Below are 21,325 nucleotides of genomic sequence, written 5' to 3' on the forward strand. Positions count from 1 at the left end.
ATTGCCGTAGGAACGAGTTAAGCCACCAAACGTTTACGATATTTGTGTGTGTGTGTGTGTGTGTGTGTGTGTGTGTGTGTGTGTGTGTGTGTGTGTTCTTGCCCAATGCCCTGCTGCCTTGACGACTTTGTGGGTGGAGAAGGGGAAAGCATCGTTGCTCAGGTCTGTGTCCAACACCTCCTGAAGGACCTCCCGGCTGCACAGAAAGAAGGGGGGGGGGGGGGGGGGGGGGGGACAACACAGAAACATTTTTCAGAACAGATTTTAGACAATCATGATTATCATTTATAAGTTTATATCTTGGATATTACATTGAGGGAGACCCCTCAGTGTCAATGGAGCAGAGGTACAGACAACAATAGATCAGAAGCAAATGAAGTCATCAGGGGAAGCTAGAGAGTACAAATAAAGAAAATGTAAAAAAACAAAACAAAAACAAGGACAAGTGAAAATATTAAAGAGCTTAAAAATGGACAGATAAATTACTCACTTTATCTATAAGAAATATAAGAGAATAACAATCAAAATCTATAAGAACAGCAAGTTAAACTCTTTGAATTGTCACAGTGGTGTAATGGGGTCAGCTGACATTCTTTCCTACAAATAAGAATGAAATGGGGCACACGGATAGAAGGAAAGTCTTCCTGACTGAGTGATCTTTAAAAACCTTTAAGGGCGAGCCATGACCGCATTGCTACCTGAGTTTAAAGTAAGTAGAGCTGAGATATAGGGTTTTTGTTGTTGTTGTAAAAATCAACTTATGAATAAATAAATATGAGTGCTGATCTCTCCTTAAAGAGTGAATTACATCTCCACAGTCCAACACAGAGAGGGAACAAAATATTGATCTTGTAAATAAAGAGAAGAAAAAGCAGCACTTAGAAAGCCAGGCTATTGTGTCAGCTTTGATAAAATAATGTTAATGTGTGTTTTGAAAATGTGTTGTTCATCTATCACATTTTCCAGGAATTAAACATATTGCCCTTATTTCCATATTATTAGAATCAGAGTCAGCTTTATTGGCTAGGTATGCTCTCACACACACACACACACACACACACACACACACACACACACACACACACACACACACACACACACACACACACACACACACACACACAACACACACACACACACACACACACACACACACACACACACACACACACGAGGACTTTGACTTGAATTTAGTTTCGGTGAACTGTGCTCTCTATGTACAAACGTTTAACATGAAATATCAACAATAAACACAAAAAACGCAAATACTTAACATGGACCAGGCTGAAGAAGACGAGGCGCAGTGGTGAGTGGTGCAAAAATAATGAAATAACATGACAATAGAATATGTAAATTAAGCTTGTTTGCATAGATCGATATCAAGTAAAGAGGGTAATAATGCCATAGTACTTACATTGTTGACTTTTGTTAAATGCTTTATCTATGTGTTTTATGAAAACACAATCAGCTCATTATTTCAAATGGACATCTTGTTTATTTAGAGAAAATACAAAAGCATCACCTGTTTGTTTTTTTATTGTTGTAGAAAATGATCCATCTCCTCCCTCTCCCACAAACACACACTCAGTATTACATAAAGATGAGTCATCAGAAAGAAAACGGACTAAGTTTAGCTTACTTTGCTGCTAAAACGGACTAAGTTTAGCTTACTTTGCTGCTGGTACGTGTGTGAGTGGGAAGGTGCGGGCCTTTTCTGGAGGATATTTTTGCTACGGTGTGGCAGGAAGCCAGGGATGAAGATATTTGGGGAAGGGTTCATGTTACGTATTTTGTGCATCTGTGTGGGTGCACTTTTCTTTCTTCCAACAAGCGATCAATGCGGTCATAGAAAGATGCAGAACGATGTGTGTATGGCACTGCAGGTTGTTTTTTTTTTTTTTTTTTTTATGTGAATCAAATAGCTCTTGCATAAACGCATGCGTGCCGTAATGTGATGATGCACGGACGGATGTTTTCTTTAGGCTGTTCTCTCATTTCTGTCTTTGCATAAGATTGCTTTGCTTGCTGAACTCAAGAAGGCCGTGAGGAAGGCCAATTAGCCATATATGATCACTGAATGTGTGTGTGTGTGTGTGTGTGTGTGTGTGTGTGTTGTGTGTGTGTGTGTGTGTGTGTGTGTGTGTGTGGTGAGGCAGTCTTGCAACCACCAATTTGTTCCTTGGACTTGCCACTTAACTGCGGCTCTCAACTGTGTCTCAGAACATGCACACACACACACACACACACACACACACACACAACGAAGCTCTCTTAGACGATATCACATCGTTTCATATATAAAGCTAAAGGTTCATAATAAGAAAGCTAACGATGTGTAGCAGCAGCGTTACCCTCCGTGCGAGAGAAAAAGCAACGAGTTTACAGACCTCCGCCTCTCTGAAGAACTCTCCGTCTCTCCTTGAGCTTTAAAAAGATGAATTAGCTTGAGGGAGAAAACAATACCCAAACATTTAAGGGACGATTTTCTGTAATTCCTCATTTGTGGCATAAACAATAAGAAGGAGGAGGAGGAGGAGGGGAGAATAATTAAGATACTGTGCAGAGGATTGAAACGCCAATATTCTTTATGTGATCAATGGGAAACATACACTGATGCAACTACTGATTCTAACAAGCTGATTGCGTTCTGGATGCACACAAAAAACCCAACGAGTTCAGTAATCAGCATGCTATTATGTGTGTGTATACATGTAATGGAAATAAACACACACATATAAAAGGACTTCTGATGCCACTGACGCACTCAATTTCTGATTTTGTGTACGCAATAAAAGCAAAAAAGGATGCCCGTTGAGCAAAACGGAGGACACGGGAGGAGAGAGTGAGACAAATGACGATAAGACCTAGAGAGACATAAAGAGCAATAAGAAAGTTGAGAGAGCAGAAGATTAGGAAAAAAAAAAGCCTCAAGGAGGAAAGGAAAGAGAAAAAAAAATAAAAAAATAAAAAAATCGACAGAGCCCACACAGAGTGGCCTAACCCTGCTGCCGGTAAGAAGGAAGAACAAAGACAAAGTGTGGTGAGGTGGAGGGGAGAGAGAGAGAGAGAGAGAGAGAGAGAGAGAGAGAGAGAGGAGGAAAGAGAGATGAGGAGTTCAGAGAGTGAGAGCAGGCAGAGGTAAAGGTGCAACGGCTTTCGCTGCGAGTGAAGAACAAAGAAAAAGCTGTAGGAAGGGAGAAGAAAGTCCCACATTGGACTGCAGCCACATGTGCAGAGTTATTTTCACCTGTGAGGAACACTATTCCTCCTGCTGCGATGAAGGACACAAGCGTATCAAAGAGACTAATACGGTGAACATCATCTATGACAAACAGACACAAGAGCACAAAGTTGAGCTGACAGCTATACCTCTTTCACACAGAAATCCTGTGTTTGACAGCGTTCATATAGCAGACAGCTGTCTCTTCATAATCCCTGCTTGTCCTCGTTAAGGGGATCCAAAATCTGCAGCTTTAGATCCCTGCTAATCTGAATCATTTCACCAAACCTATTTTAAATACAGTTTATCTATTTTGAAGCAAAGTTTGAGACTCTAAGCTCTTTAAAGTTTCTACTCTCGGGTTCAGATAAGGGAGTCATGGTGGCAGGCTGCTCAGGTGAACAGATCAGATCCCTGTAGGAAATCTATAACCATCCCAATATGACAATCTAGAGTCCAATGTTTGTGGTAAGATTTGAGACTGAAGTTAAAGATAAAGTTATCCTAAAACAATTCTGCATTCTTACATTAGTGATTAGAACGCTTCCCTTTTCTTTTCCTTTGTTATAAAACGGCTCCACTGCTTTGGCTGACTCCAAATCCAAGCACAGAAGTTGTCAGGATCCAAAGATTCACGTCACTCTTGCAATAACAAATGTGGTATCTTTTCACTCTTGGCGTCTCTTTCAAGCATATCAATCAAAAAAAACAAGCAGAGCTGTTTCCACGTAAATGTCTCCATTGTGAGATGAATTCAGGATTATCTTATCTTACACACTCCAAAAAGTTACAAGAAAAATTCCAGACAAGCCAGCCCACAAAATATGAGAAAGTTGTTATAAACAAATGTACCTCACAGTGTGGAGTGTCCCCGTTTTAACAAGAGGGAGATGGAGGGGTGCGGGGGGGGGGGGGGGGGGGGGGGTCTCAGGAGGCAGGAGATGACGTGAAAAGGGTGTTGCGGTCGTAATGTTAAGAAATCCAAGATTGTGAGCGTATCAAAGTCCAAAGCTGTAATGACCCTTTTTGCTGTGTGGTGTCTAATTGATTGTATAAACAGTATTAACTTTAGAGCGGAGAAGAACATACAGGCAACAGGGAAAAGTAGGAAGCAGCCTCATTACATGCACGACCATGGCACTGGTCGCTCACTGGTTGCGTTATATAAACGTCATCACCCTCTCCCACAGCCATGTTACATGCCGCTAACTGTCACTATCAATGGCTCAAATGAATGTCACGAGCAAAAGAGCATACCAGCTGTAGCTAAAAAGACGATAAATGAAAAAGAAACAGCATTACAAGCCAGCATTAAACTTCTCTGTTGGTTAATGCACTCTCTGAAGCTTGTGTCTTTGCACAGCCAGAGAGACTGCTAGTGAGGGAGGAAGCTCCTCTGTGTTACACTCATGTAACAGGTGCTCTGAGAGTTTCTGTATGTGCACCGTTAGTATGTGTTTTCACATATTCATGGATTTTTGCTGATTTTGTGGATGTATCATTTAAACTCAGTCTATCCTTTAGCTCTGTGTAGATGTAACCGCATGTGTGAGCCTCTCATAGCAGCAGATCTATATTTGGATAGGAGCCAAGTGTACGTTGTGAGCTTAAAAATGAAACAATGTTTGCTCAGACTGAAATGTATGCCTGACATTTACAAGTCAAGGTAAAGTCATCTTTTATAGCCTTTTAGAAGTATACCCAGAAGTGACCTTCTCGCAGAATATAATCAAGGCTGTTAACATGAAAAAACTCTTTCAGCCATTTGTGTTCTGTTGCTGTTGTCTGACCTCGGCTGAATAAATCCTAAGTCTGTTTCCCGATTTCATCATCAGCAGAAACAACCCGCTACCTAACATGCACCAAGTAGGTAGTTGATCCACTTATATCTTTTAGAGGTGACACTGTCTTCATTAAGCCTTTCTCCGTATCATATGAATAATTAAGGTTTACAAATGTGATGGTTTTGAGCCAGGACCTTCAGTATTTGAATCAAGGCTACATCTGTTTTTTTTTTGTTTTTTTTCATGAGGCTACATTCAAGGAGCGGCTGTGTAGAGTCGACGTCTCTCATCCGGACGGACACATCAGTGTGTCAATGGGTGTGAATAGGTAGGTGACATGCGGTGTAATTTACCCCAAGTCCATATACATATAGGAAAAAAAAATCTGTACCTGACCAGACGCAGTATTAGAAGAACCCAACATATGAGGACTCAAGAGTTAAGCCGCTAAAAATAGCATGGTAACAGCATGACCATTCATTCACTTAATGGTTGAATCAATTCACCCAAATGTTGTTTCTGTCACCTCTCGGGTCCACACAGGGTGTAATACAGCTGCTGTTGACTCTGTGACTCATCATTATGTCCTTCTATAATTCAAGCCTTTTAATGTCATAGAACTCTGACCCAAGTGTCGTAAAACAAAATCCTGCAGAATGACCCATGAACCTCCCTGCTCCCGTCTCCAGCCAAGTCTTTAGAAGACACTCTTAACCTGTCCTCCCTCTAATCAATCCACCCTGATTCTCACCTCTAGAGTCTAGGATGTGTATCTTTACCCTTACTTTTGACTCATCACTTTCTTTCTTTTCCCCTCTCCTCTGCCCTCTCTATTTGGTCCTGTTCTCCCCTGGATATATATAAATCACTCCCACGTTTCACTGTTAGCCTTCTTTTCCTCTACTCACCTCTTGGGTCCCTGGATGCTGATCATCCCCATGTCCTCAGAGTGGTCCGTCAGCCGGCAGTGAAAGCCTTGATCCTGAAGAACGGTTCTGATGTGGTTCCAGTTGTGTTCGGCTACACCTCCTCCGATGGCCAGGTAGTACACGTCACCTGGAAAAAAAAGGCAGGAGAGGAAAGAGGTAATTAAAAAAGAAAAAACTAGACTGACTAGACACTTTGAGTAGCAAAGGAAATAATACAAACAAACTTAAGTCAAAGGTTGCGTTAAAGTTCATAGAACAAACACATTTTAAAGTTTTGATTGGGAAATGACTTAAACATGAAGCTGTTGTTCAAAGTATGAGCATTTGATTTCTAATCAACTCGTAAATTAATTAACTAGAATTATTTATGAAGCAAATGTAAAGCTAAATAAGTTGAATAAGTGGTGTTACCTGTAGCTCTCTTTGTGAGGGAATATTCAAGAGCATGTATTGCACGATTTTTACTTTCTACCTAAGATGGTAATTTTCTTAAATAAACACAATTTTCTCTTTTGATCTGGAACAATCAGTCGATGCACCATCTGGTCTCAAAGTGCAGACGCAGTGTTTACGTTGACCCCTGATCACACGCTTTCATTCATTATTTTCAGGGGATTCTGCTGAAGTGGATATATGTATGTTGCATCTTTAATCTCATCCTCTTCTCTTATTAACCAATCCTTCAAACCAAAGCTAACCAAAGTCTTCTTTTGAATTTTAAATATTTCATTTATAAGGAGTTCTGAGTTTTGCATCAGCAATTGTGTTGAAAAAGTCTTTAAGTTCTCTCTTTGGGGATTATGTATGCATGTTTAAAATGTTGAAAAAATAAAGAGGTCGGGCGCTGGTGGCGCAGTGGTTAGTGCACGCGCCACATGTATGGAGGCTATGGTCCTCCAAGCAGGCGGCCCAGGTTTGAATCCAACCTGTGGCATCTTTCCCGCATGTCATTCCCCTCTCTCTCTCCCTGAAAAAAAGCATACTGGCGGCTTATTGAGCATATATTAGTACTTTATTCTACATTAACTTAGTATGGCCCTTATAAGGTAGAAGTAAGCAAAAGCATTTTAAGATCATAATTCATGCATAACATCTTCCTTACTTACTATCAATAAGCAGTAATGAGGACGTCAATGAGAGCGATTCATGTTGAAAAGATGTGTGGACAATGATGGATGGTAGATTTTAAAAATATAAAATGTCATTGATTTAATTAAATTGAAGGTGATATAAGGAAAACAAATGAATAAATGGGCGGAAAAGTAGAAGAAAATAACAATGAATGCAACGGATTTAACGCAATGATAGACCGGGAGTGAGAGCAATAAATACAACACAACAATCAATTCAAAATGAGTTAAGTGAAGAGTGAACGATGTTTCAGCCAACAGTAGAAAATACAACAATAACAATAAAGGCATGACATGGGTGGAATGATGGAAGTCTAACAAAGACAGCAGTTCATATTCAAGTGTAGGAGGTATTTATTATTACACACAAACACTGTTTCCTACCATTAGACTCCGGTGCCAGTGGCAGGTTGGCAGCGCCGGCCTCCAGCCTGCTTACTGTCAGGTCAGCCTCCGCCCCTCCTCTCTTATTCAGCATGCAGGTATACACAGTGGAGCCTGAAACACACCAACACATAACACATTATCAATTAATTCTCACAGCAGACTTTGTAGGCCAACTTTAAGAGAGTAGCTTCATGGAACGAAGCCAACGAAACCTCTGAATAAAAAATGAACCCAAATCTGAGGTCAGGCTCTAATTTTATTATTTTTAACTGATTCTTTGTGAGTTATTTGGTTTGCAAGGTTTGTGTGTGTGTGTGTGAGTGTGTGTGTTTTCCTAGCCCTCTTGTCTGAATAAAAATGAATTTTTAATAAAGTGAAGTGTACTTACACCTCTTTCAACACTCCTCCAGGGACTAGACTTGCCTCGACAACCTTTTCTTTCAGTAAAATAGTTACCAAGGAAACGTCTGAAATAAGACCCCATCAAAAACTAATGATTGCTAAGAACACCAAATAACAAGCTGTCACAATTATGCCCATACGAATCTAATTACAAGAGACAAACCACAACATTTCAATCAGTGACAAGCCACTATTTAAATGTCCTCCAGTCATGTCTGACATTCAATGAATGATAGACGTTTTTGTTTCATTGTGTCACTGCTATTAAAAGGAAAAAAGTGTGTATATGTGTTGCTCACTATAAGTGTGGTCACTCTAATTGCTCTATATCGAGATCTGGGTACAGGAACCAGATAGTGATCCTCAAACAGGCTGAGAAAGCAGGCTTGGCTGAAGCATCATCTATCACGTTGAAGAAAGCCAAGATTTTTAAAAGCTACATTCGTAGGTGGGTGAGATCTGGCTGTCATTATTGGTTCAGGATAATTCATTGGAAGGTAGCGCAAGACATCAATCAAACAAGCAAGAAAATAAATTGTGGATTGTATCACACAGGTTAAGACACTTCCTGTTGTGTGTTAAAGGAGCAGTGTGTAACTCTGACACCTATCGTTTTAAATGGTAACCGCAGTCCAAATTCAAAACAATAGAGAGCCCCCCCCCCCGCCCCCTCCTCCTTATTGTCGATGTGCACACAGGTTGCCATGTCACAGACACAGAAGCTTCAGTGTTTATCCAGCTCTGCATCGGTCTTGAAACCTTTCTGCGTTATAACCTCTCTCCATTTTTCAAAAACATCTCCAATATTGATCCTAGTTTTCCCACATTTCTGGTCGTGGAGATAATTAGAAATATGCCAAGGCTTTTTCGGTCGGGTAGAATCACTTCCATCTGAACCAGTTGTCTTGCCCGCTTCCATCGCTGCAACACCTGTTGGTTCTGTTGCCATTTAGCCTGGCAAACCGAGGGGCAAAAACGGCCTTGTGGGGGTGTCTTAAAACTTTAAATTCTTAATACTAAGTATTTAGGAAAAACATGTACAAAGTTAATTTATGTTATGGACTAGGTTTCTAAGGGGCCATGGCCATCTTTCCTATTCAGCATTGAGTACTGACAGTGGAGGAAGTAGGAATGTGAGATAAGAGGACAGAAGAATATAAAGAGCATTTGGACTTCTGCCTGTTTCGACATCTTCACACATAAGATACAAGATACAACTGAATTCAGCAGCTCAGATTCCCCTGAAACCAGTTTCAACAGAAGCTCTGACAGTTAAGACACTGACATTTAGAGTTAGTAGACACTACATGGATGAGTTGACTGTTTTTTTTTCAGTGTTGGCATCTCAATAGTCTCTCCATCCATCTATCCAACCTCCTGTCAATCTTATTTCCCATCTGTCTGTGCCTGAGCGCGTATTTGTGTGTGTGTGTATGTTCTTGCTTTAGCACACTGACCTGGCTTCTTGTTGACATCAGCGGTAAACAGCCAATCAGCCGCCTTCTTGGCATCTGGTCCGGAGAGATAGAACTTTCCAAAGTAGGACATGTCAAACACAGCCACGCCGTGTCTACATGAGAGGCACTCGCTCTTAATCTGCATTTTTTTTTAAAAAGGCACAACACACGAATCTAATATCACAAACCAAACTTTAAACCAAAGTGTGTCGTCTCTTTGCCAAACACGACAAGATGACTGCATATTTTCAGAGTCAAATCAAAGAGTCAAAGAGGTTTTGTTATAACGTTTTGCCAGAAAGCACGTTTTGTGCCCTAAACCTCACTGACTGTTCTCTCAAACTGTGCTGTTATTTCTGAACATGATGTTCTTTTCCCCCTTTGAATTGTAATTGTTTGACAAAACAGAGAGTCAGGGATGTTTCCATAAAGTTTTTCTTGTCAATGAAGAACATTTTTACACTTTCATGATCAGCATCTTACCACGTCATGATGTGGAGGGAAGTCAAAGGTGTACTCTTTGCCCAGCAGTTCATTGTATTTGTAGTTCACGTTCCTCTTGTTATCATAAGCTCCATAATAATCATAGTCTTTAACCTTTGGAATAATAAAGTGAAAAAAAGGTAAATTAATTATCAAAGTTTCAAAGAACAAAGGCAGGAGGACAAAGAATTTGGCAAGACACCGTGTCATTGTAATAAAAGTAGCATCCTTGCTATTGATGTTTTTCCAAGGTTCCTTCTGTGAATATGTGGATGTAAATAAATTAACAGCTTGCAGGTTTCTGAGTACAGTAAATGTGTGAAATTTGAATGTGCGTGTCTCACAGGAGCAGGCGCGTCTTTGTTGAACCAGCCAGGTCTTTCCCAGCCGTGTCTCTCCTGGAACACGCAGCCCTGCTCCGTCAACACCTAAAACAAATAATCACACACATGCAGAGATAAAATCAGAACAGAGAGCACCAGACGTCAAGACAGCCGACTACCTAGTGTTTCCTTTGGGAACACTTCACTAAATGTTGAGAAAATAAATATTTTTCATACGATCTTTTTTGAGTGCAAGTTGAAAAAACTTAAATTATTTTAGTCTTATATTCAGAAACTACACTCTTTATATCCCCACTACTGAACACAATCTTGCTCCACCACATTTTGGGCCATGACAAAAGTCAACTGGATTAAATTTTAGGCAGGAAAATAGTTCAGTTCAAAATCAGAATCATCATTAACCCTTTCACAAATTGCACTAAAATAAACACTTGTTACAACCAAGGTATGCAGACGAGCACCTCTTAATGCACAACATGTCCAGTATTGTTGCTGACCATGTCCATCTCTGTATGACCACAGTGTACCCATCTTCTGATGGCTACTTCAAGCAGGATAACATGCCACATGTCACAAAGCTCATATCATCTCAAACTTTTTTTTTTAACATGACAATGAGTTCACTGTACTCAAATGGCCTCCACAGTCACCAGATCTTATTCCAATAGAGCACCTTTGGGATGTGGTGTAACGGGAGATTCCTCTCATGGATGTGCAGCCGACAACTCTGCAGCAACTGTGTGATGCCATCATGTTAACATGAAGCAAAATGTCTGAGGAATGTTTCCAGCACCTTGTTGAATCTATGCTACGAGGGAATTAAGGCAGTTCTGAAGGCAATAAACGGGGGTCCAACCCGGTACTAGTAAGGTGTACCAAATAAAGTGGCAGATGAGTGTATATATATATATGTGCAAATTCCTCATGTCTTGACCAGTGTTACAATGAGATACTTCAGAGCTCACCATCCTGCTAGTTAAAACTGACAGTCGCCCACATTTGGTAGGTATGTTCTGCTATGCTCTCCTCCTAGCAGGCAGCTAGCTGTCTCTTGCCAAAACTTCCCACACCAAGCTATATTTACCATCTGTGCTACTGAGGTGGAGAAAATGTGTGAGCAGCAGTGTCAGAGACTGCTCGGTTGTGCTCTGAAATAATCTCCAAAAAGAAGACGTGTCTCATAATTCGCACAGGGACAGTGTTATTGGAAGATCAACGCCTTAAGCACCTCTTTGCATTAAAACATGTTGTCTTGATTAGGGGCAAGAGCGAGTGCAGCGAAAATGAGCTCATTCAAAAAATAATAATAAGTCTCTCAGCGTTGGCCTTCTGCTCTCTAACACCCTAACATTTCTCAATGTCTGACAGTAGGAAGGCTAGTTGCTAGGTGATGGCCCTCTACAAGTGATTAGTAGGGGTCTAATGGGCTTGCAGCCAAGGGTTGGACCAACCCAGCCTTGCAGGGACTCTGCACACTCTTCTTTGAGCTACAAGTCTGTCTAACTGTGAGCAGTCATTTCTGTCTTTTTAAGCTTTCTGTAATGTGGCTGGCTAACATAAAATGATTTAATCATATTGATCAGAAGTCATTATTATTGAAACTGTACCTCGTTTAAAGCAAATTATGTTTTAGGGCCAGTATAAAAAGCTGTTGCGTTTGGGAATGATTTCTTAATCTTACAGTGCTGTACAAAAGAGCACTAGATCTGCCAAAGACACTTTATAAACACTGCATGCTAATAAGTTCTACTGAGTCTTAGTTTACATACATGTTATGAATAAATACAATTCTAGAAATATAGAAACTAAAGGCCTGGATTCAAAACAACCTGTAAAACTTTGTGAAGAGTTTTCACACAAAATTGCAGAAACATCTTTGTATGAAGCTTCCTGTTGAGCCCTTTTATGTGCATGAATTGCTACATGTAGCACACATCACATCAATCAGTGGAAGTGTTAATCTGGGGGCTGAAATGTGATGAAACTGCTGTTCTAGAGAAGAAGCCAACAGATACATGTACCCCAAGAGGGAATGTGTGGGGGCGGGGTTGTTTTAACAGGTTTTCACCTCATAACGTTCCTGGATTTTTTTTTTTTTTTTTTTTACAACTTTAGTATAGCCAAAGGTTTTATGTGTGTACAGTTAATACAGAACAGGAAGTGATAAAAATAAAAACTTCAAATGAGCTGCCGATTATAGATTTTAAATGCACAGTATGTCAATCCCTTTGCTAGGGGGCTCTCAAACAAAACAACAACAAAAGACGACGTCGATGCTGGTGGGGAATCATGGGAGTGATTATCTCTGCGACCCCCATCCCCGATGAAAACAAACTCCGAGTTGTATAATCCAAGTATAATTTACATGACTTTTTTTTTTATCAACGCAGCACATACAGCAACAGTATGGCAGCTTTCTGTAGCAGCTCACGCTTCCTTATACGGCAGTCTTTGACGTAACATCCAGTGTTTCCACGGCAACGATAAACTGTTGTGTCTGTCATGGCAAGACACGTCCCATTACAACTAAAAAATAACAGATTTTGACAACTGTTGAAAAAATAATTGAAGTATTCCCAGTACTCAACAAAAAAATATATAACATAGGTTTAGTCCAGATATTTTAATGTAAACATTGTAATAAAATTCTACATATTTTACGTCCATTTTATGTCCCCTTCAGTATCAAATAGAACAACAAAAAATCTACATTGCTGGGAGAATACAAACAAAAAATGCAACTTGTTTAAAAAATGTTCTTATCGTATTTCGATTTCTAGATTTCCTTATTGATTGATATAAAGCACCCATCTGATACTACTGTATGAAAAGAGAGAACACAATAAACATATTAACCATGTCTTTTATTAACTGGATAACTCCCTGCTAACTGGAAATATGTTCAGTGATTACTATCATGTTGTTGTTTGGTACGCTCTGGTCAATGAAGCAATCCTTACCTAAAAACAGGCTAAGCTAAAGATGACGACAGCTTCTGACTTGCTGTGTCCTCCCAGTAAAACTGCAGAAAGTCTTATCCTTCAAATAAAACTACTTAATTTGGTGTTTTTACCGTTTAATATCTTATTCACTCAAATTGAAAAAGCACAGCCTTAAAATGTGTGAAATGTAAAACACTGCTTGCGAGCATTTAGCTAGCTTTGCCAATGCCTATGCTCTAAGCTAACACCACATTGTTGTTGTTAACTATTCCCCATAAAGAATGTTTTAGAGACATTTCTGGTTCTGGTATCAAATCCAGGTTCTTTTTTGAACCAACAAAAAACTATAAAGTAGCCTAGGCTCCTAATTAAAAGTACATTTTATGTTCTTCTGTTCTTTTCTTATGAACATTAAAATTTTTTGAGGACACACAATAAACAACGAAAGACTAACAAACTAACTAACAAGATGTGTTTTCTCATTCTGTACCAAATCTTTAAAAAAGCCTTTTTGGGGAAATCTAGTTAACTAAGCATGAAATGTGTCAGGGAAGCTAAATAACACGAGCTTTAAGAATGCACCACAAATACATCTACAACATAGCTAATGCAATTTGTGTGACAGTAATCTGCTCTGAAAGAATGCCTGTACGCGTGAGTGGGTGTAGAAATTGCAACAGTTAAAGGTAAATGAAGTCTGAAACAGGAAAGTAGGGCTAAGTGGGTCATTAATGCATAAAATATGGTGACGAGGCCCATTAAGAGTTTGTGTCAGGCTGAGGAGAGAAGGGAAGCTGAAAGACATTCAGGACCAGGCTTCAGAAGCTAAGTGTATCACTTATAGTCATGTTGGCGAGGAGCACATTAATAAATGTAGCTGCTGGGGATAAGTTACCCCGCTAACTGCTGTCTGCTGAGAGAGAGAGAGAGAGAGAGAGAGAGAGAGAGAGAGAGAGAGAGAGAGAGAGAGAGAGAGAGAGAGAGAGAGAGAGAGAGAGAGAAAGGGGAAGACCGACAAAAGAAATAAGCGGGTGTCAGAACAAACCTGATATCTTTGCAAAACCAATGTATCACACATATCTTATATTAGATACCCTGACATGAAAAGTGATTCTAGACTCTTATTAGCAACCTAAATACTGGCTGGTTTCCAGACGTTTACGACTATGGAGGCCAAACTGAAGTGCTTAATGATGCAGGGGAGACAACAAGTTTGTGCGTTCACACAAAAATGTGCAAAAATTCCCTTTCCATTTATTGATCCATCAGACCTCCATTGTAAAAAAAAAAGCATTTTTTCTTCCCATCATGAGAACAGAAATGACATGGCTTGGATTTTGCTTTTTTATAAATCGGAACCATGATGTTATTTCAGCAAACTTAAGACCCCGTTGATTTCAAGTAAAGCAGTTTCTTTTCAAGACTGGGACAAGATTTGGCTCCATCGCTGAATCAATATGAATGTGCAAAGATGTGTTGTGGCGGCTGACCTAAGTTACAGCGCTTTAGGCGGAAACAAAGTCTGAAGAGGGCTATAGACTCACCAGAAACGTATGAAAGGGCACTCCTCCGGGGAACTTAATGAACCAAGAAATGACAGCCTTTACTTTTCAGACATATCTGGAGGGGAGAATTTAGCTTTGCTTTGGTCTGAACACACAATAGCTCTAAAGATGCTAAATGGACTGTAAAAAATGCAGTGTACAGAATAGGAAGTCTTAGCTTGATGTCGTTTAACTCTAATGCTCGGATAGACCAGACTAACTGAGACGTTAGCCAAAGTTCCCAGAGGCATCAGCAATCAGATGATAGCCAAAAAGTTCCAAGAGTGGTTTGAATCAGATTTTTGTTGGGGGGGCATGCCACCCCTGTTTCCCCCCTGGACACACCCCTGCTTTAATCTGATTTATAGTATCAGTAAATGAAGTGTACTCTCTTCTTTTTGTGGGCACAAAGATGTTCAAGCCTGCACAACCCCGGCAGCAGCATTGTTTGTTGATTTGTTGATTTATCACCAAGCACTTGTCTCAATGATCCAATCAGACGCAAAGGTTACAGAGGTTAATAGAGAGAAAGATACAAAAGCATCTCTTGTTCTCTCACACAGAAAAATAGATTGTGACAAGAACAAAGACGATGGCAATGACAGGAAGAAAGAAAGTCAGAAATAGATTTAGTATGAATAGCGGGATGAATAGAAGAGGAAATTGTGTTGGGGGAGGATGTCAAAAAGAGAAAATAACAGATGAAAGACAGAGAAGTGAAGGCTGTGCGTGGATTCATGTAAAGAAAGATTCAGGGAGTAATATGAACGGTAAAGTAAAGATGAAAAGCAGTGAGTCATGTAACTAAAAATACAGTATATAAGACTCAAATCAAATATGTCTGGTCTGATGACAGCAGAGATGTTCCTGTGGCTTACAGAGGTGAGCGGGTTTGTTCAATGTTAGTAAAACTTTTTCATTATGGATTCATTACAGTAAGTCTCACCCTCGCTGAACACAAGGAAAAAAAGTTGTTTGTCTGTGATAATCCTGAGAGTCACAAATCACGGCCTACTACACATTATGACAGACAAAAGACAAAAAACCTTCACAGTCATCAAACTAAAAGCACATGAATAAAACCAAGGTTAGACTTAATGTTTTTCTGATAAAGTCTAAATATATGTTAATATAGTCTTGTTACATCTCAGGGTGAGGTGCCAGAATGAAGAGTAATTCTGCTTTTATCTCATTTATCACGCTGAACTTTTCAACAAAGATCTAAAACGCTGTATACTGAGCTTACAAGTACCAAAACAAATATCAAAGCGACCACATCCTTGTTATTTTGTGCATCACTATGTGCACTGTGTTTTCAATAATCTTACAGATTGATAATATTTTCCCTTGTGTTGTCTTGTGGGTTACGAGTTATGAGGGCATTTAACATTTCAAGACACATAGTATCCGCACAACACTGAAAAGTTTCTGATACTGAAAGCTGATTGGACATCTAAAGCATTGTATTAAATTCATTCAGTTTAAAAATAAATCATTTTGATGAGGTTTCTACATAGTTTTACGACAGGTATTGTGTATATATTGTTTTGTTTTTTTACTCAAAGAAATCAGTCGATCTATTCCTTGTATTGGATTTAAAAGTTAATAATGGGATTTGCTCCATTCCCTTTAGTAAAAAAATGTTACATGGACGGCATGTAAAAAAAAGGGTTTTTTTAAAAAAAAAAAGAAAAAAAAAGGACATTTCTTTGAACTCTCTGTGCCTTGACTTGAATGACTCATCACAGCAGAGAGGAGTCTGACTAGAAAACGCACATTAGGGTCATTTCCTTGAACTCCTAAAGAAAAAAAAAGAAAACATTTTGCTTTCTGCACTGTCCATTGTACCTGATGGAAGGGGTCCTTCCTCATGTTTCGGCTGGCCAGCGGCTCATCAAAGGGGAACACCACGGAGTAGTTTTTGGCGTAGGATTCGTGGCTTCTCTCTCTGATCCAGCGCTGGTTGTCTGTAAGCGAGTTGTGGAAACGCCTGAGAGAAGAAGAAGAAGTATTCAAAAGATTGACACCCATTAAAAGTCACAATCATTCAGACATTGTTAAAGCTGCATTATTCTAGTTTCCTGTTCCTTTAATAGAAAAGACATTCAGGAGCTAAAAGTCTAGCCAGCTTTAAAGCGCAGCATTGCATCCGTGATCCCGTCATGACTAGAATAGCTTTAAGTTCTACCTTTGTTGTTTTTATACAGTGTCAAAGTGCATCGACAAACCTGATGTCATAGCCGTACATGTCCTTCTCAGGGCGGCCATGTATGATCCAGTGAGCCAGCTCTCTGCCACAACCACCTCCCAGCATCATACCTGAGTCAGAGAGAGACCTTAATCATCTCACAGTCAAGAGACTTACCGTATTTTCCGCACTATAAGGCGCACTTAAAAGCCTTTAATTTTCTCAAAAAACGACAGTGCGCCTTATATATGGATCAATTGGTTAATTGGTTGATCCATACTGGTTGTACACGGCGCTCAGCGACACTGACTCGGATAATGACGAGAGGGAGCCGGGCATGTTGGATGCCGTACTCGCCCAACTGTTCAATTCGGACACTGAAGAAGAAGAATTCGAGGGATTCGTGGACGGGGAATGAACTGAAAAAGTGAGCTTTACGTGTTATACGTAACTGAACAATGTTGAGTAATGCACTAACGCAGGGGTGCCCAACCTTTTTTGAACCAAGATCTACTTTTAAAGTTACCAGTCTGCCGAGATCTACCAGTCCACATAGTGAGCCATAGCCTTTACTAACAGCCTACAAACGCATTTAATACTCACACAACAAACAGAAAATAATAAATGAGAGTTCTGTAAAAAATAATGCAGACTACAGACTACAGCAGGCTGCTGTGAGATGATTTTGCTTTTGTTAAATTAGCTGCAGACACGGTGAGAGTGAACGGAGTAAAGTCCAACCGACCGTTTGACCGGGTCACGTGTGTTCCCACCTCGGTCCGTACGGATCACGGATCAACTGTGTGCTGTAGCACTAAAAGTAAAAAGTAAAAAGGTTCGCGTGGTGGCTGGCGCTCCAGTGCGTGTGTGTGTGTGTGTGCGCGTGCGTGTGCGTTTGCGCTGTTTGTTGTTGTGTCTCGTCCCCCGCGATGCTCACAGTCATGACAGCAGAGAGGAGCAGAGAAAAGTAGCTGCAGCTTCATCAAATGCGCTTAATACTCGTAGCATAGTTTCTATATATGACTTTTTGGTAAAACATTTACCCCCCCCGGTTTTACCTGCACGTCCTTGCGCATGCCTGCACTCTCTCTTGCGCGCACGCTCTCTCTCTCTCTCCCTCTCTCTCTCTCTCGCTCGCTCTCTCATGCACGCAGCAATTTCATGAATAAATGAAAAATTAAATACACACAGGTCGGAAGTATACTTGGGCTCCCAACACAGGTATCGTGTGTGGGAAACAGGGCAATGAGATGAAATTGAAATCACTTTTCTATTTTACAATTGTATTTTATATTGACAAAACATCTCGCGATCGACTGAGAATCAGTCAGCGATCTACCTGTCGATCGCGATCGACTGTTTGGGCACCCCTGCACTAACGTTTGAATTAGCGGTATCAGACTGTGTTTCTTTTACGTGTTTACAACTGAACAAGGCTGGGAGATATTGTGAATATGCACATTAACGTTTGAACAACGTTGAGTTATTGTGAATGCACTACGTATAAAACTACGTTTTGAGAGTTAAGAGAAACGTCAAAGAAATAATTTATTATTTGGGGAAATCGTCTTATGTACTTTTGTTTTTGTAGTTTTATACGTTACGTTTTATACGTATTTATATTTATATATTCACAATATCTCCCAGCCTTGTTCAGTTGTAAACACGTTCTATTCTATGCGCCTTATAATCCGGTGCGCCCTATATATGAAAACAGTTCTAAAATAGGCCATTCATTGAAGGTGCGCCTTATAATCCGGTGCGCCTTATAGTGCGGAAAATACGGTACACAAAACACATGTCAAACTGCCAAAACAATCATTAACTACATCTATTTTGATAACTGAGCCTCAAAATTAGATTTAAAAAAAAAAATGCAAAATGTCAAATTTGATATAGTTCAATCTTTTCTTCTAGAATAGTCAGGATTTTAATAAAAAATAAATGCAAATCTTTTGAATATGTCTTTCCAAATTATCTTAAGTTAAATCTTTGCTTAAGGTCTTCAATATTTTATTATTTTCAGAATCATTCAGTCGTTGAAATGTCGCATGAAGACTAAGGATGCCAAAATGCAAGTTCTCAAAAAATTGACATTTTTGTCTTATACGCAGTCAAACCACCAGTGTTGGAAATGTGTCATTCTTTCTGGTTTGTTTTTTTTGTAAACAAAAGGATGTAGTGACCAATCAAACAAAACTCACAAATTAATTTATAATTTGACACATATGCAAAATAAATACAGTTTTTTTCACAAACTACCAGGTGCATTATCCAGGCACAGGTTGGTAAAATGAAAGAGTCAAATCTGGAAAACACATCACTCTCTCACTACGTGTGTCTGTCTCTCTCTCAATGTCTGGAGGACTAGGAGTATTGTCATGAATGCAGAGAACAGAACAGAAGAGCAGTTTTCTTTTACTTCAGTGTAAGCCTCTGTCCTTAGTATAACCTACAGAGGATTGCTCTGACCTTTGTTCCATCATTTGACCCTCTCGCTCACAGCAGCCCCTGAGTGCAAAATGATGTCTGTTTCCAACTCAACCAGCAGATGAGAGACTGCCAAGTCCATATTTCATCTGTCCACACCCAAAACTGCTGGGTTAATGAGCTGCTCCCTTAAAGCAACCCCCTTATGCTGTTTTGTTGCTGCTAATTTGCATGTGCGTGTGTGCGTGTGTGTGTGTGTGCGTGTGTGTGAGTGAATGTGTGTGTTATGTGCATGGAAACACACTCAAAACATCACTATTCAGCAGCACAGCCAGTGTGTCCTTGCATCCCTCCTTCATCCCTCCGTCATTATCTCTCTCAGCGAGCCCTCTCCCTCTCCCTCTCATTGCCTCGTACTGGGGTGCTGTCACTCCCGGCCAGGCCTGGGTGGATATTTGAATGCTGGGATGGATGGATGGATGGATTGGAGAAGGGATAAAGAGGTTGAGAGAGGAGGGTGTTTCGGGGGGGTGGGGGAGGTGATGGAGTTCTTTCAAGACAATGTGATGTGAAGGCAACCAGGAAGGTGAGGTGGTGCTGATAAATGTCACCCCCGATAACCACGCTGATGTGTGAGCATGTATCTGCGTGTGAACTCTCCTGCGTGTGCCTCCTCTTGTCTTATCTCCTTCTCTGTACCTCCTCTCTCCTCTCCCTTCCCCCCCCATCAGTATCTCACACTATTATTGTGGTTTACTGCGGTGCAAACATTTAAACCTTTCTTAGTCATTACTGTCTTTAGCATTCCCTATAATCCCTCCTCTCATAGCTCGGAGGATTCATTTTAAGATATTTGATCTCTTTTGTCGCTTTTGAATGCTGCTGCCAGCTAGTCAAAAATCTCTCAAAAAGGGAGCGAAAGCATACATAGTTGTGTTTATCTTCCTCAACCCAAGTCAGCCAGTAAGCATGCCGTCTTTCAGGTGATATTTAGTAAATCAGCACAGTGATTACATTTTGATTATAGGCTACAATTAGCGGAAGAGGTCTAGTCTTTAGAAAATGTGCTTAACAATCTAATGTCTGATTTCTTTGCATGAAGATTAATTGGAGGGAGGTAACAGATCATTTTCTTGAGTCACCAACGTTTGAAGAAATCACACCAACTTTTGATCAATTTAACAATTGTGTTCCAAAAGATACCGTGCTCGCATGCAAGGCTGGTATGAAAGCTACATTAGCCTGATAGCATATAGGCCATGAATCAGATGAATTTGCAGATTACCTAATCTGTTATTACAGAAAAAAAACTTCTCAAGTTCCTAGTTAGACTGTAAACAAGTGCAATGTGAGGAAAATGATCTGGCTGATCGGTTCTTCATGGCTTCCTGCTGGATACACTGGTAGAAACGGGTTAATTTTCAAGGCCTCCAGAGACATTTTCATCGTCAGACGATACTCTATGGGTTCTAAAAATTGACTTTTTAATCTGACAGTAGCGCAGCCTATCTCTACACTATTCTGTATTAGTGCTGGAGAAAGGTCTGGCTGATATAGGACACAGTTGAACACAGGTATGAAAGTTGTATCAATGACAGTAAATAGTACCAATATTGTTTCTGGCCCTTTCCTCCGTTTTTGTCTCCTCAGACCTCAAACTTCAAACCTTCCAATCATCTGTCAAACTGCTGGAGGGAAGGTCTGACTGTCCAAGCAAGAAGCTCCTTGCAAATGAATAAAGTGGTGTCCTCACTTCCTTCACTGTGTTTTGCCTAAAGTACAGGCGATTTTCTGTGCACTTAAAGTGATACAGAAGCCTCACCTAGCCATAATACCTGGGAAGGTGCTCATCATAGTGAATATGAACAAGATGCTGATGCATCTGGGTAAGAGGTGCAGCGGACAAAAGCAATAAAAAAAAACAAACATAATAAGACAAAACAGATGTACTCAAAATACACTAAGAATAAGAATAAGAAACCTTGAGCTGCGAAGCAACAAGTACAACATTTGATCAAAAGGAACTCCATCAAGTTAAACATCTTAAAACTAAGAAAATAAACACAAACTGGAGGCTTAAAGAGC

General features: G+C 40.1%; 1 protein-coding gene across 4 annotated transcripts in view; it reads right to left on the bottom strand.

Annotated features, from left to right (window-relative positions):
• sardh (sarcosine dehydrogenase) overlaps nt 1–21,325 on the bottom strand; it is a 48,537-nt gene that overhangs the window by 9,755 nt on the left and 17,457 nt on the right. For all 4 annotated transcript variants that reach the window (XR_010668992.1, XM_020638094.3, XM_020638095.3 and 1 more), the window contains exons 11-18: nt 16,851–16,941; nt 16,471–16,612; nt 10,137–10,220; nt 9,793–9,906; nt 9,310–9,448; nt 7,448–7,561; nt 5,913–6,060; nt 103–196 (exon numbers count right to left, since the gene is read on the bottom strand). Coding sequence is in view for 3 of the 4 variants with exons in the window: in XM_020638094.3 (XP_020493750.2) it covers nt 103–196; nt 5,913–6,060; nt 7,448–7,561; nt 9,310–9,448; nt 9,793–9,906; nt 10,137–10,220; nt 16,471–16,612; nt 16,851–16,941 (926 nt within the window). In the remaining variant the exon portion in view is untranslated. The remainder of the gene's footprint in view (nt 1–102; nt 197–5,912; nt 6,061–7,447; nt 7,562–9,309; nt 9,449–9,792; nt 9,907–10,136; nt 10,221–16,470; nt 16,613–16,850; nt 16,942–21,325) is intronic.

This window comes from Labrus bergylta, chromosome 17 (genome assembly GCF_963930695.1).
Source record: "Labrus bergylta chromosome 17, fLabBer1.1, whole genome shotgun sequence".
NCBI lineage: Eukaryota > Metazoa > Chordata > Actinopteri > Labriformes > Labridae > Labrus > Labrus bergylta.